Source organism: Aythya ferina (assembly GCF_964211825.1).
Source record: "Aythya ferina genome assembly, chromosome: 1".
NCBI lineage: Eukaryota > Metazoa > Chordata > Aves > Anseriformes > Anatidae > Aythya > Aythya ferina.
In genome coordinates, this window is record NC_140296.1 from 122832822 (window position 1) to 122849170 (window position 16349).

Sequence of the window (16349 nt, forward strand, 5' to 3'; positions counted from 1 at the left end):
TAAACACTCAGATTTTAAAAATGGCTGCAAAATAGAAATAACACTTTTGAGTCAATCCCAGAGTTCAGGGATATTTACTGAGGTATGATTCTGAAAATATGTACATTCCTGTGCCTCTTGAGAGTAGATCTGCCTCAAAACAAGGCCCAGATGAAATTTCTGAATGAAAAGTCTGACTGTATGTAGATTGTAGAAATACTGAAAATACAAAAAAGATGTAAATGCATAAGCAAGAATTACAAATTTTGATCTTCACAATCCTAGATCTGAAAAGCAGAACTCTAAGCTCCACTGAGAGCTCAGCATCAGAAAGGCTTATTTTGACTGGAATTGCTAGAAATTCAAACTTTGTTATAGAGAGGATTTAAAAAAATAATAATTAAAAATAATCCTTTGTGGAATATGGTGGTGTTTGTTTGTTTGTTTGTTTTCTGCTAGGGAAGCATTTATTTGCAAGAGTACAGACATTTAAAATATAATAGAAAGTTAATAATGCAGTTAGGCACACTGGAAAATACAGTTCGTAATTCGTGACGGTTTTGTGACATGAGAGGTAAAAGCATTTTTACAGTATATAAGTCTAGTCACAGCTTATGTGTCAAATATGAAATTATGTATTCTGAGTAATTCTGCCCCTTGAGAAGATGAAAAGGTTAAACACACATACATACAGATACGTGTATGCGCGCACACACAAACACAAAATAAACCAGATACAGAGTTGTGGAGTCTTTGGTAAGTGTCTACATTAACATAAAATGAGTTATGATTCAACAGCTTACTGAGCTAGCATATGCTTTTAGATTTTTGCAGTCTAGAAACTAGTAATTAGTTTTTTTTAAAGACATCCCTTATCAGCAATAATTAAGATACGAGATGAGTAAGGTTTCTCTTAAGGAAGTGTTTATTTGCTAAAAAACATACATTTGGTTGTTCCCAAACTACTTGTGAATATCAGTTCAAGTGTTTCCATCTGGAATGAAAGAAAACAGAGTTTGAGTGAGACAGCTGTAGCAATCATCATCTGCCTTTTACTCAACAGGTCTGCAATTAAGGAATCCCTTTTGTAGAAGTTGTTCCACAGGGACTGCTGAATGCTTCAGCTGATAAGGTTCATGAACAAGATAATCTCAAGAAAGATAAAATATCTGAAAATGTTAAATTCCATTCAGTCCAAAGCACTTCCTCTCCAATCCTAACCATATACTAATAAATAAATAAATAAAATGGAAAAAAATGATATCTGTTACCCAATTGTAGGTAAACAATCACATCCATTAAAATTTGTTTGTTTGGTTTGGTACTATTGGTATTTGTATAGTTTAATCAAGTTATTTTTAGTCTTTTTCTTGTGTTGGACTTTTCCATCATGAGATTCTTCCTCCGAACAATCTGGCAAGTCGTATTGGTCATAACTTCCAGGTTAAGATAACTTAAAATATTATTTCAGGCAGTCTTCAAACTCAAGGATGAATAGCATTACACTTAGTTCATTTATTCCCCAAGGTATCTCTGAAAAATGAGAATTAAAAGCATAGTATTGTAAATAAAGATTAAGAAAGGTTGAGTGGCTCAGTTGTTCATTTTGAGAACATCTTCTCTGTTGTCTTTGTTTTTAAAATTGATATTAAGGATTTTTGCCTCATCGACTCAATTCAGTTTATTGGATTTCTTCCCCTGGACACGTTCCATTTCTGTCCACTGTGGCTGTTCTGGTGAGGCTGAGGTTGTTTGTTGCAGTGTTTTAAAAGCATATCACATGTCTTTTTTTTAATCTACAGTTACAGCTGCCTTGCATATTGAGGTTGTCTTTCACTATACTATATAAGGAATATATACCAGTTGTACATTGGCATATGCTTTGCAATCTACTTTGTTACAGTAAAAACATATAAAATATCTGAGTAAAGAGCACGTCTAGAAATTGGTATGAGTGAAATTCACCTCTGTATTCAAAATAATGATACATTTCCAGAACAGTATTAAAATATATTGCAAATAATACAACATAAAGCAAAATGTAGATTATCCTCCTGTACATGTAAAATAAAACATACATGCTTTTATGTTGTTATTTGTGGTTACATTTCATTCACTTTTTTCATTTGTTCTGTTTCAGACGGTTCGCCATGGTTTTCCTTATCTACCCACTGCCTTAGCTTTTGACCCAGTTCAGAAAATTCTGGCAATTGGAACAAGAACAGGAGCAATACGAATGTATCCTTTCATATTCATAATTTATATGATTTCTATGTATTTGTAATGCAGTGATGTGAATCATCTTTACATCTGCAAGCACTCAGGTAAGGTTGCAATTTATGATGCTATGTTACATCTCATTTTGCTTTGCTATATGGACTGGAAAACGATGTGCTGTTGAGGAATTACCGTTAGTTTCTGAAAGCATCCAAAGGAAAAATTTTGAATGAGTTTCTGGTGTATTGTTTTGGCAAATACCGGTTAGCATAAAGCAGAATTATTTTTTGTTTTCAGCAAGTAAAAGTAGAGATTTTTCAGTGTGTAAAGGTAAACTACAATGTGGTGATAAGCAAGGTGTAAATGTTGTCCTAGCAATAAATAAATTCACTACTGCAATACAGTTAGCCAACTGGAGACACTGTAGATATCAATGTATGAGATACTGTTTAGATTCTCCTAATTGAATGGTGTGAAATCGGTGATTTTTAGGGCATGATTCATTTCTTCCAGGAGGAGATGCTTCAAGTAAGTTGGATGAAACAGTTTAAAAGTGTCTGTTTCTCTTCATTAATTACAAAGGTACATTAGTGCCAGAACCTTGCAGGTATTTTTATACTGCAGGAAGTTTAAGTTGGATGTCTACACAGAATAAATTGGATATAAATGTACTGAAAATTTGAACAACTTCGGTTATCGAAAAATAGGAGAAGAATATTGAAATGTGATGTATTTCAAAATGTTTCTCTGAATATTTTTTTTTAATTTCTCTTGGTTCAAATGTATTCCAATCTGGTAAAACTACATATGAAGTAAGAAAAAAGAGAGGAAAGAATATTACAGGAAGGTTTAAAAGTTACAGGATACAGAAGTAATAAGCCAATACTTTGTACAACCTCTTGTAGATAAATAAATTCCAGGGTTGAAAGTAGGGGACAATGCTATATAAAATACCAATCAAAGACAGGTGACAATCTAAAAAAAAAAAAAAAAATTCCTCCTGGAGAACCAATCTGTGCCTCATGTAACATGACTGAAACTTTAATTTCCTCCGTTTTTGGGTGCTCTTTTTCTGAATGGTTGTGTTTACATAAGCCTCATTTTCTTTCCGTAAGACTCAACAGAACCAGTTATGCAATAAGCTGTGCCTCAGTGATTCTACTCTTTGTATGTATCTGGATGAAGTAGATGGAATATATTCAATTCAACATAATTACAAAACAGAAAATCCCCTTGAATGTGTGCATTTCTGGGAAAGTGCAAGTCTAATAGTCATGTTTTCTTCTTTAGGGAGTTATGAAAGGTTAGAAAGCTGGAGCTTTTCTTCTGGAAGATTGATAGATGTGATGTCTTCTGTGAGTGGGGAGACTGGGAATTTCATAGGTAATGTAGGTACTGTAGGAAGAAGACCTTACAGAGATTGACTCCCAAGCCCACCACTTCTTTCCATCTCAGCACCCTGGCTTGTGTAGGAGCAGAGCTGCTACTGGCTAAGCATCCTATACGTATGAAAAACCCTCAAGAAAAATGCAGGTGCAGAGCCTGAATTAATACATTTTCATGCAGAAGTAAGTTAAACCTGCATGTCACTTGCCATGGGAATGGAACACACAGCAGAATATAGGCTGTATCCCTCACTTTGTATAAAACTCTAGATAGATCATCTATGGAAATGGATTAGTGAAGGGTCAGAGGAAGAAGGGAGAAGAATTGTTTTTCAAAGTTCCTTCTCCTTTAATATCTCTTCTCTGGCTTTGCTAGTGAAAGCCTACTTCATTTCTGGGAAAAATTTCTAGGACCTGAATCAAACAAAGGCATCAAAATTATCAGATAATACGATTTTTTGAGTGATATGTCATCTCATAACATAAATGCCTCTCAGCTTTGGCACACAGAGCCTTGTTTGCTTAATTGAGCACAGAGTCGACGGGAGCTATGCTTTGAAGACAGCGTGTGCCATAAAAAGAATTACTTATTTATTCATTTTAACTGAGGCTTCTCAACTTGGCTCTCAAAGGTTCACAGAACATATTATATAAAAGCCTCATCGTAGACTAATAACTTTGTCTTTGTACACAGCAATGAACAGTGATCAGTGAAACAGGGCCTGGGACCACACACTGAACAAGACTCATTTAAGCCAATCGTGTTGCAGCCATTTGTAATTGTTGAAGTCAGGCAATAAGACTCAAGCCAAGATGTAAAATTTTAGTATTACTTAAGAAAATACAATTTTTAATGGATTTTCTTAAAGTAAGCTAAAAACAGTATAGATTTTTATGGTTCTCTGTTTCCACAGTATCCTGTAAAAGTAGTTTTTAATAGAGCAACAATTTCATTCTGCAATGAATGTGTTACATAACAGAATGAAAGAATTTGTTCCACAAATTCATCATTTTCTGGTGGCAAAGCTGGTGCTTCTAACCAGTATTGTGGACACCGTAAAAGGACAAACTGGTTACCATAAGAGAAATGCAACCATTTAATTATTTATTCATTAGCAATAAAAAGGCACAGATTGGATCAAACTCTGTTGTGCTGGGCAACACAAAGGCATAGCAAGTTTATGTTTAGTATTCATGCAACAATATAGAGTAAGTTTTCCTGTTACCAGTGCAAGTCATGTAATGATATACATTACATGATATCTTCCCTGTCTATCCAAAAGGCTCACAAAGTACTGGGCTATCTACTGGTCACAAGTTAACAAGTCTCAAAGGATAAGCTCTTTCCAAAGAAAATGAAGCATGTACTTCAGTGTTGAGAATAAAGGTTTAACATCAGTGCTTCGGGTGATCATTTCAAACGATCCAGCAGCACTACTGAAATTGACTATTCTAAATTGGCCTGAAATAGAGGATATTATTCATAAATTTCCATTACAGTACAGAGATAAATGAAAATTCATTGTGGAAAGAGAGTCAATTTGCCTTCTCCTAGATTTCTTTTCAGGCTGCTTTAGATGTAACAGAAATAGTTCTATACCAATGGGAATTGCTGTTGCTATGCTCTAGTGATCCTAGCAGTCTCTGTGGGATTCTCAAGGAACTTCAGAAAACAATGCAGCTTTTACCTGCATCGCTGTCTGCTGGGTGCTGGATCCTCACAGGAGAGCTATGCTCCATCCCCAGAATGAGTGCACTGCAAATCTCTGATGAAAGAGTGTCTTCCTGTTACCAACATGGGGTACCGAAACCTGCAAGTGAAGGGCAAAGCACCCACTCTAGAAACAATTGCTTTATCATCTGGTCATCCTTCTCATTCATCCTAAACACAGAAAATTGTATTTCCCCTCTAAGGGCAGTTCTTTCCCTCTTTGAAGCCTGTTCTCAGCACTGGTACTTGGATCATTGCTCAGATCAGGTCTTGTTGCCACTTTGTCTGGGCTATCCTTGCTTCAGGCAAACATCTTCAGATAAAAAAGGGCAATGAAATTGACTTTCTTTTCTTATTGTCTCCATGTGCTTCTTCTCTAGTCCTAGTCTGGAGAATCTTCTGACATTACACACAATAAAACAAAGGATACAGTCTCTAATTACTCTCAGAGAATGTATATCACTATACAAGGGGGAAAGAAATCAAGAAACTTGGTCAGACTGAAGTCTCTTCCTCATTTCAGAGGAAAAGAAGACTAGGGTTTTGTCACATCCTCTATCTGAATAAAATCAGTGTAGTTAGCAATGATTATTCCAAGAGCAGACATGTAGAAGTGGCATGTTGCTCTCAGGTTTCAGGATACATATTTCCATATTGTCATTAATCCAGTTCACAAACACCTGCAAAAATTCATTATAGGTACTTTACAGAGTCACTGGGTCTTTTCCCTTTGACTTTTTCCATCACATCAAAGATGTGCTTAGCCAGTATAGCCACCTTCTTCAGGCAAATGAGCATCTACATATTATTATACTGATTCACTGATTATTGGTGGTCAGCTGCAGTAACAAATTCTGAAAGATACTATTCAGTAGCTATTATCATCTTTGCCTATTAAGAAATGAGGGAAAGTTTAAATCCAGTGCAAAGAAAACTACTGGGTCTGGAGTGGCCTCCACCCCATTAAAAGCTAGTCCATCATCATACAGGCTTAAATTAATAATACATCTTTGAACATATCTTTACTGTTATCTATTGTTATCAATAATACACATTCTTTAGATTGACAGGCTTCATGTTGGCATGGACGGTGCCATGGGGCAATGAAATCTTCATTTTCATTGTTTGTCGCTTGAACAGAAAAGCAAGCCATCTACAACGTGTACAGGGCCTTCCTAAAAGGTGTAACAGCTTACCATATTACAATGTCAGCAGATAATACAGTAGATGTTTTATTCCTAAGCAAAAAAAAAATATTCCAACTCACTAACACATGAAAGTGGAGTTGTTGCTCTGCCCCAACCTTTAGCTTTGCTGCACAGTCCTGATGCTTTTCTTGTTCTGACTCCAGTGCTCCTCAGATCTTTCCAAAAGCACTCCAATTCACTAACCTGGTGAAATACTATTTCAGTTTTGCTGTGTTACTTATCTCATAGATCATTAAATGAATTAGTGGTGCTTACTTCTGGTGCTTGTCAGAGTGATGCATAAGGAGGCTGGAAGGAGTGCATAGTTGGGACTGGACAGGAAGAGAGATGGAGGAGAGACAGAAATTTAGGCACTAAGAAGCAGGTCCTTAAATTGAATCATCTTACCTTATGAAATTACTTTCCAGAAATTCAACTGTGACAGAAAGCACTTGTCTCTGAACTTTGCCACAAAATGTAGAAATAGCCTTTCAATTTTGAGTGGTATGAAAGGTGGCCTCCTTTTCAGTCATATTTAAAAACTCTTTGTGTGGATCCATTTGCAAATCAGAACAAAATTCTGTAGGCTCTTCTCAACAGAGATTCTGCTTTTGGACCATATTGGGAATAATTTTTCTAGCCTATTTTTGTGTGTTTCTTCCCATGCTTTGATAGCAGAGGTATTTTTGGAATGTCAAATATGGTACAGCAATACTTATTTTAATAGGTACATCTTTTGAAAAACAGAACACGGCTTCAAGGCTATCTCAGTTCTTTCCGTGAAATAGTCCATAGTCATATATCTGACTCCAGAAACTGGCTGGATAGCCGGGCCCAAAGAGTCGTGGTAAATGGAGCCAAGTCCAGTTGGAGGCCAGTCACTAGTGGCGTCCCCCAGGGCTCGGTGCTGGGGCCGGTCCTCTTTAATATCTTCATCGATGATCTGGACGAGGGCATCGAGTGCACCCTCAGTAAGTTCGCAGATGACACCAAGTTAGGCGCGTGTGTCGATCTGCTTGAGGGTAGGAAAGCTCTGCAGGAGGATCTGGATAGGCTGCACCGATGGGCTGAGGTCAACTGCATGAAGTTTAACAAGGCCAAGTGCCGGGTCCTGCACCTGGGGCGCAATAACCCCAAGCAGAGCTACAGGCTGGGAGAGGAATGGTTGGAAAGCTGCCAGGCAGAGAAGAACCTGGGAGTGATGGTGGACAGTCGGCTGAATATGAGCCAGCAGTGTGCTCAGGTGGCCAAGAAGGCCAACGGCATCCTGGCTTGTATTAGGAACAGCGTGACCAGCAGGGCTAGGGAGGTGATCGTCCCCCTGTACTCAGCTCTGGTGAGGCCGCACCTCGAGTACTGTGTTCAGTTTTGGGCCCCTCGCTACAAGAAGGACATGGAGGTGCTTGAGCGGGTGCAGAGAAGGGCGACGAAGCTGGTGAGGGGCCTGGAGAACAAGTCCTACGAGGAGCGGCTGAGGGAGCTGGGCTTGTTCAGCCTGGAGAAGAGGAGGCTCAGGGGTGACCTTATCGCTCTTTTTAGGTACCTCAAGGGAGGCTGTAGCGAGGTGGGGGTTGGCCTGTTCTCCCACGTGCCTGGTGACAGGACGAGGGGGAATGGGCTTAAGTTGAGCCAGGGGAGTTTTAGGTTAGATGTTAGGAAGAACTTCTTTACAGAAAGGGTTGTGAGGCATTGGAACAGGCTGCCCAGGGAAGTGGTGGAGTCACCATCCCTGGAAGTCTTCAAAAGACGCTTAGATGTAGAGCTTAGGGATATGGTTTAGTGGAGGGCTGTTAGCGTTAGCGTTAGGTTGGAGGTTGGACTCGATGACCTTGAGGTCTCTTCCAACCTAGAAAATTCTGTGATTCTGTGATTCTGTGATTCTGTGATTCTGTAAACCTAAGATAGCTCTACTGAACAGCAAGGATATTCAGCAGCTGATGCACACGGAGAGACCGTGTTAGGGGGAAGTACAACTGGGGATGTTTGTGAGCTCTAGAGAAAATCAAAGAGCACTAATTAAATCATCACCTGTGGAGTTCTGAGGAGACACGGAATTTTACAGTAGTTAAAGGAAGCATGATAAAGAATGTTTGATGTCAGAGTGGACATCAGGATGGATATATTTAAAAGAAAGCAATATAATGTAAAGTGATAGTCTGTGAGAACAGTGGCATAACATCTAAGTATAAAGTGTAGCACGTTTACTCTCCCTAAAACTGCTGTCTCTTAATCTAAACAAAGCTTCACTAGATCTTCATCCTTAAAATAAGCTGTCTTCCATGCTGTTTACTCTATGTGATTTATTGCACAGATGGAATGGGGGAAGGGCAGACAAGATCATAAAACTGAAGTTCTGGTGTTTGATTTGGAAGAACCATTGATGCGTTTCATCTTTATCTCATTGTGGAATATATTTGGGATTTTTCCAGAGTGCTTGAGTGACTCAGGAACACAAACCTCACTGAGTCAGTACTCCTAACATAAGTTTTTCTGAAAATCCCCCTGGTAATCAATACATACATATGTGTATTTTTATATGCATGGATACCTAAATGGGTTATTAGAGAAATGAATTTCATGTCAATCTACAAGAATAAAAAAGTATAAAATATATAAAAATATTCAAATTAAATTGTATGATTAAATCTGACAAACCCAGAGTTTAGGGAATTTTAAATCTGTTATGAGATTATTAAATACCTGTCTGTGTGCACTCATGTGTGTACATATTAGGCCTCTGCATATATGTTTATATTTGGGGCCATTGGTGTCCCAGGTCTCTTTCATGCATTATAAGTAAACAGGCTAAATATGTTACAGTTAAATGTACTGGGCTTACCACACTTTCAATTGATGTTAATCCAGGAGGGGGAAACAAAAAAGTCTGACATTTGCAAACAAATCTAAAAAAAATAGATTTTAATGTATTTGGAGATGCATATTAAATTGACATACAGGTGGATGGATCTGGCAGGATTTTGATCAGAGCTGATGACTGCATTTATGATCGCTATCTGAAAAAAATACTTTGTGTTTTTGTTTCAATAATTTGATTGAGTTTATTAATTAAAAAAAAAAAACACCTTCAAATGATACTGAAATGTTGCTTAGTAGTGATAGGCAACTTTCTCAGAGAATTGGTATGTCTTAATTAGATTCTGGGTGACCTATAGGGGTTTTCACCTTTTCCTACCTTTTTTTTTGTTCAAAACTTTCATCAACAGAAATGTTGTCACTCATAGGAAGTAAAGCACATCAATCTGCTCTCCTTTCCAACCTACTAATTATCTTTTTAGACAGATACTCATGACCTAAATTTGGCAAACATCTTTAAAATACAGAAATTTAAAGTCAACCTATATGTTTAGTTATTTATCCTGTCTTTTTATTATTATTATTATTTTTTTTTTTTTTATCTAAGGAATAATTTTGGTGGGAGAGAGGACTGATGTTTCTCCATATAGTTTAGGAAAACTATTATCCAGTAAAATAGCAAAGTATATAGGTACATGCATATGCTGGTGTTTTGTTTTGTTTTGTTTTGTTGTGTTTTTTTTTTTTTCTCTGTGAAAAATGGACCCATTTCTGTCTTAGGTACAGAGGACTGAAAAAATGAGGAGATGGACAGAACAGAAACTATGATATCATTCAGGAGAGTAAGAGGGAATGGTTTCTTTGAGGTTATTTTCCCTCATCCATAGCCAACTCAGTCCCTCTTTCCCTAACCATACCCTACTTTACTCTACTTCACATAGTGATTACATTCCTATTCCTCAGCCCTGACTCCTTCCTTTACTTAGTGAAACAGCAAGCAAGCAACATAATCTCCACCTTTCTTCTGACCTGTGCAAAGCAGCATCTGAATTATATATTTTTCTGAGGAAATTGTTCAAGTCAAGAACAAAGACATTTCCTGAGCGCTGCACATGTAGCATTCAAAGCCAAACATGAGTATAGAAGGAATAATCAAAAAAGAGCATCATTGGAGAAACCAATCTTGTCCAAAAGGGGTTGTGGATCAAGAGCTATCAGAAAGTGAATGGTTGAAGTAGGCAAATCTTAGGAGGCATTGAAGAATGTGACCATGGCATCAGTATCATCATCCAAAGGAACTGCAGGGAGGGAAAATGTGGCAACCAGTTCCTTTTTAGTTTTGGTGTGAAAGAGGTCAAAGACAGTTTAGAAATTTGCACGTAGAAGTCATCACCACTTAAGCACATTACTTCCAACCCACTCAGTCCCCTTCTGGACACAAATTAAATTCATAGGTCTCCTCAATAATTTTGAAAAGTAGCATGTACATGTGTACTGTCCTTAATAGCTAAATCATTTGCAGAATTTGGGAGTTAGTGCTGGAAAAAAACAACTAGGCCTCACTATTCCTGTCTGAAGGAAAGGCTATCCTGAGTCTTTGCCGAGAGCACCTATGATTTAGAGGGACATAAGGCCTTGCACTAAGTCAAGCACTTTTGACTTACCCCTACGTGTCTTAAGGGGCAGCCAAACCAGGAATGGGTTCTGTCATTGTCAGGGCCTATTCTCAAGACTCGGCAGCATGGAGGTATGCAGCTTCTGTTGTGAATAAAACAGAATGGGATGGGATGGGATAGGATAGGATAGTTCAGTTGGAAGGGATCTTCAGAGATCATCTAGTCCAACAGCCTGATCACTTCAGGGCTAACCAAAAGTTAAAGCATGTTTTTGAGGGCATTATCCAGATGCCTCTTGAACACTGACATCCATGGGGCATCGACCACCTCTCCAGGAAGCCTGCTGCAGTGTTTGACCACCTTCATAAAAAAGACATTTCTCTAACATCCAGCCTGACCCTCCCCTGGTGCAGCGTTGTGCCCTTCCCATGCATCCCATCATCAGTGACAGGAGCAGAGGCTGCACCTCCTCTGTGCTTCCCCTCCTCAGGGAGTTGCAGAGAGCCATGGGGTGGCCTCTCAGCCTCCTTTTCTCCAGACTGGGCAACCCAGGTGTCCTCAGCTTCTCCTCACAGGACATGTGTCCTGCCCTTTTACCAGCTTTGTTCCCATCCTCTGGACACATTCAAGTACTTTCACATCCTTTTTATATTGAGGAGCCCACAACTGCACACAATATCCAAGGTGAGGCTGCACTAATGTTGAATGTTATGGGAGCTTTGGCCATTTTTTGACCTTGTTTGACCAGCTGGCTATGTTGTGTTTAATGCACCCCAAAATGTGGTTTGCCCTCTTGGTTGCCAGGGCACACTGCTGACTCATGTTGAACCTGCTGTTAGCCAGCACCCCCAGTTGTGATATATATAGCACCCACACAGTAATAAAGATCCTGTCCCTGATGTAATGAAGTCATTATTCTCCACCAGATCATAGAACAGAATTAATATTACTATTAACTGTTGATATTCTTATATGTCTACACTGGTGGACCTCCAAGGCTTGCATAATAAGAGATGGTAGTTCAAGAGTTTTAGGTAGTTCTTGCAGTCCTGAGCAGTACTATAGAATTGTGGATTCAGTGAACTGGCTAAGGCTGGGATGATTTTGTTGGAGTGGCCTACTGTTACTATTTGAAAGAAGATAGTTTGAAGGATTGTATCTGAGGCACTCTATCATCATTGGTGCACTTACTCACTGCAAATTGGTTACTAATTAAAAATTCAGAGTTGGAGCTGCAAGGCTCCATGGAGTTATTGATACTCTTGAAAACATGCATGGACTTCTACGTAAGTGGAAGAAGTAGTAGTATTAACTTAGAGCAGAGGGCCTCTGTGATTCTGCTCCTCGTCTGAAAGTTTTGTATCAACTCTTGGTCCAGCTCTCACGTCCAGAGGAAAATGCTGTCCCACAAATCTGAGCTTATGTTTTTAGGACCAGAACCTCCAGTTGGTCATGCACAAAACAATCTTTGTAGCGAAGACTCACCAAATATCATTCTGCCTATCTTTTTTTGACAGAAAAGAAGGTCCAGGAAAATGTGTTCACTAAAGTGTACTGCCAACATGGTTCCTGCAGATGCAGGATTAAATTGCATTGCCCTTTTGTGGCATCTCACAGGGTACATTGTCCAAACTTGGACTAGGGAGGCAGGCTAGGAAATAGTGTTGCCGCTCAGAGATGGTACAAATGGGAACAAGAAAATTAGAAATAAGAAAGACAATATCTGAGCACTGGTGGTGTATGCAATTACGCACCTGCAGAATGCGAACTTTTGGAGTTTTGCTCTAGCTCCACTATGTATGGGAATGTAAATTATGTCAGTGCCAAGCTTTCTAAATTATGCCCCTGTGTCGTTACAATAATGTCTTGAGCACCTCTTCTGATTTTGTGTTGGTATACAAAGACTAGTTCAATAAAATCATTCATAATAAGTGCTTTAAAGACTAAATATAAAAGAAAAAGTAAATGAGGCTTTATTTTAAGATTGGTACATCTGCTGTTGTGCTAACATAATACCAAAATACTTGCAAGTCAGGGAGGACTCAGGAAGCCACCTTTCAGTTACATCGGGTTTTGATAGAAGTAAGAAGAGTCCCTTCCTTTATAGTCTGTCCTTCTTCTTCCGGGCATGTTTGCTTCATAGGCATATTGCATTAGGTATTACATCCCAGATTTTGCAATTACAGCATCTTTCTTTGGTAGTGTCTTGTGGTGGGTTGACCTGGCTTGCAGCCAAGCAGCACACAGGCATTCACTCCTTTCCCCCAGCAGAACAGGGGACAGAATCAGAAAAGCAAAAGTGAGAAAACTTGTGGGTCAAGATAATGACAGTTCAATAAGTGAAGAAAAGCTATGTGCTCAAGCAAAGCAAAGTAAGGAATCCATTCATGAATTCCCACCAGCAGACAGATGTCAAGCCACTTCCTGGTAAGCAGGGCCTCAGCGCGCTAACGGCTACTTGGGGAGATGAGTGCCATAACCACTAATGTCCCTGGTTCATCCTCATTTTTCTGAGCTGTCATTGCTGTTTTGTAATGGAATATCCTTCTGGTAGGTTTGGGTCAGCTGCCCCAGCTGTGTTCCCAGCTTCTGGTGCACTCCAGCCTACTCCCAAGAGAGCACAGTGGAAAAAGGAAACCTTGATGCTGTCCAAGCAGTGCTCCCCAGTTGCAAAACCTCTGGCATGAAAGCAACACTGTTTTGGTCATAAATCCCAAACACAACACCAGAGAGGCTGCCATGAAGAAAATAAACTCCATCCCAACTAGTTTCCGTGTACTTCTTGAAAATTCTGCAGTCCCATTTATTTGAATATTTATGGTTTTCAAGTAAGGATGACTGGAAATCTAGTGGTATTAGCATTCTGTCATTGCAAAAATGAATAAGATTTTACAGTCTTCTCTCTAATTATTGATAATAATTGTGATTTCTAGTGAACAGTCTCTGGGGATTTTTTCACCTTGCTGAGTAGATACTAAGTCTGGGTATGTTTGTGTATCACTATTCAAAATTTGTTCTAAAAACGTTCACAGAATGTAAGCAGGACATAGCAGAACTTAATTGTTTTGTATTATGGTTAATTTCTCTGTGTGTTTTTGTTTGTTTGTTTTAGTTTTTGTTTCTGTGATTGCACCAAGAAAGCTTGAACTTTAATCACATAATACACTGCTAGATTTAAAGAAGTTACAGAAGGTACATTTTAAATATTAAGGCTTCTAGGAGAGTTTGAGTTTCTGTTTTGTTATTTAGCTGTATTTTCTACTATGCAAAATTGATAGCTCTATGACATTTTATTTACATATTTCAAACATCAGTAAATAAATACAGATCTGCTGAATTATGCAGCTTATATGATACAAACTGATGTCAAATGCACTGTGCTTTTACTATGAGATCAGAAACTCTTCAGTGAATCAATGGGATGTGTGGTAGAAGTATACTAACATTTGAGTAGTAAGCATGCACATGAATAATTTTACTCAACTACATTGTCTCTTGGAAGTATATTAGAACTTGCAACCTAGTCTTTTTTTTGTTGTTGTTGTTGTTTTCCTAATTATTTGCACAATGTAAGTTCACAGCTTCAAGTAATTTCTTGATCTCAAATGTAGGCAGATGCTTGGCCCACTTCTACTTAGATTATAACAATAGTACTTCCTTGTTCACAGCAGTTTTATTAATCTTAATTTGTAGAGTTTGAGAAATCTCACTTTAAGATAAATGCTTAGAGCTAAGGAGTGGCTAACACAATACTTTATCTGTTGAGGAGCTTACTTTAAAATATTTGGCTATATATATGGTTAGGAAGTCCCTATATTCCTTATACAGACCTCATACATTCTCTAGTCAGTAGATTATTTGCATAGCTTCAATGCCAGTTCATTTTATCTTTTTAGGCAAATTCATGAGAGGGACATAATTTCAGAATGTGAGAACGTAGTCTCTTAGATAAAAATTAAATGAAAACTTATATTTGATTTTGGCCTTTTTTAAACAAAAAAGGAAGTGCTGGAGTGAAGAGTTTCAATGCCATTTGTGAAATCAAGTAGGCAAGGTAATGTTTATTCCCTATAGTATATTGATAAGAGGATCATGGAAGGTAAAAGTGACTGCAGGCTGATGCAGAGAAGAGATTCTTTGCATATGTGTTATGTCCTCTTACTGAAGAATCCAGTACATAAATAGGGCATAAGTAGCATTATGTTTTGTTGTTGTTGCTGTTTTTCTGTCCTTTGAGAGGTATCCAAATGGTATGAACTGAACAACTAAACTTCTAACAAACTGTAAGTTGTACATTTTTTCCTCAGCGTTTTAAATCCAAAATGATTTGACAAATTAACATGATGGCTTTACATTTTCATTTTGTACTTTTCTTCCTTGTCCTCTCTGCAAGGTTTAAGCTCTCACCCTTTACTTACTTATTAAGTCTGCAGAGTATTTTCTTTGCATTATGCTAAATGGTATAGACTGCTTGTCTGTTCTCTTTCAGTTTACTGAGGGTTGTTTATCCTCTTCCCATTTAAGGTGTGAGAGATTTTGTTTATTTACTCCCTGAAGGAAATGAGTCATCCAATTTGTGTATGAGATAGTCCTGTTGAGTAATCACATGAGCACTTGAGAGATATTAGTATATGCTCCCAGTGATAACATCTGATTACTTGAAGAATTCCAAAAGTTAAGGGTGGGAAATATATAAAGGTACTGTATAGACATAACAGCACATGTGTTCTTAAGACCTGACCCAGTACATCGCTTTACTCACAAGAACAACCCTATTGAATTCTGTAATATCAAAAACCTCACTGGAGTGCCTAAGCAAGATTTAGATAGAATTCTAGCATCTGAAATTGAAAACAAACTTCTGAACATCTCTGCTCAGTTTTCTATCCTGAGAAATGCCCATCCTCTTCAGGTGATCTAAATGTTTTTTTTTTTTTTTTTTTTTTTTTTTTTTGTAGACACCCACAAGGGTCTTACTTTTATAAGGGTCAGGTAGCTCAGTATTCGATAGAACACTAATGTGATTAATCACCTAGACAATTCTCCAGCAGTATCTGTTGAAGGATAAGAGCTGGGAGACCCTCTCAGAGCAAGTGTACAAGATCAGACTGAACATCAAATGCAGTGATGGATGCTACATCTTAGCATTTGTGCTCATCCTGTATCCACTAGTATTTAAACTTGAGATAGAAGAGTCTGTTGTGGTTTAACCTGGCTGGCAGCTAAGCACCACACAGCCGTTTGCTCACCCTTCCCCCTCTGTGTCTAGGATGGGGGAGAGAAACGGGAAAGTGAAGCCTGTGGGTTGAGATAAAGAAAGTTTATTAAGACAGGAAAATAATAATAAAGATAATAGTGATAATAGTACTACTACTAATAATGTGTACGAAACAAGTGATGCGCAATGCAATTGTTCACCACCTGCTGACCAATGCCCAGC

The 16349-nt window shown here is 38.3% G+C and overlaps 1 protein-coding gene and 1 long non-coding RNA gene across 10 annotated transcripts in view; one reads left to right on the top strand and one right to left on the bottom strand.

The window, feature by feature from the left end:
* Positions 1-16349, top strand: part of STXBP5L (syntaxin binding protein 5L) — a 196862-nt gene that overhangs the window by 13017 nt on the left and 167496 nt on the right. For all 9 annotated transcript variants that reach the window (XM_084500832.1, XM_084500833.1, XM_084500838.1 and 6 more), the window contains exon 2: positions 2120-2217. In XM_084500832.1, coding sequence (XP_084356958.1) covers positions 2120-2217 — 98 coding nt within the window. The remainder of the gene's footprint in view (positions 1-2119; positions 2218-16349) is intronic.
* Positions 887-7071, bottom strand: LOC311425275. Its single transcript, XR_014686279.1, has 3 exons — positions 6888-7071; positions 5270-5392; positions 887-1512 (listed from the first exon to the last, which is right to left on the bottom strand). It is a non-coding gene; the product is annotated as an uncharacterized lncRNA (long non-coding RNA).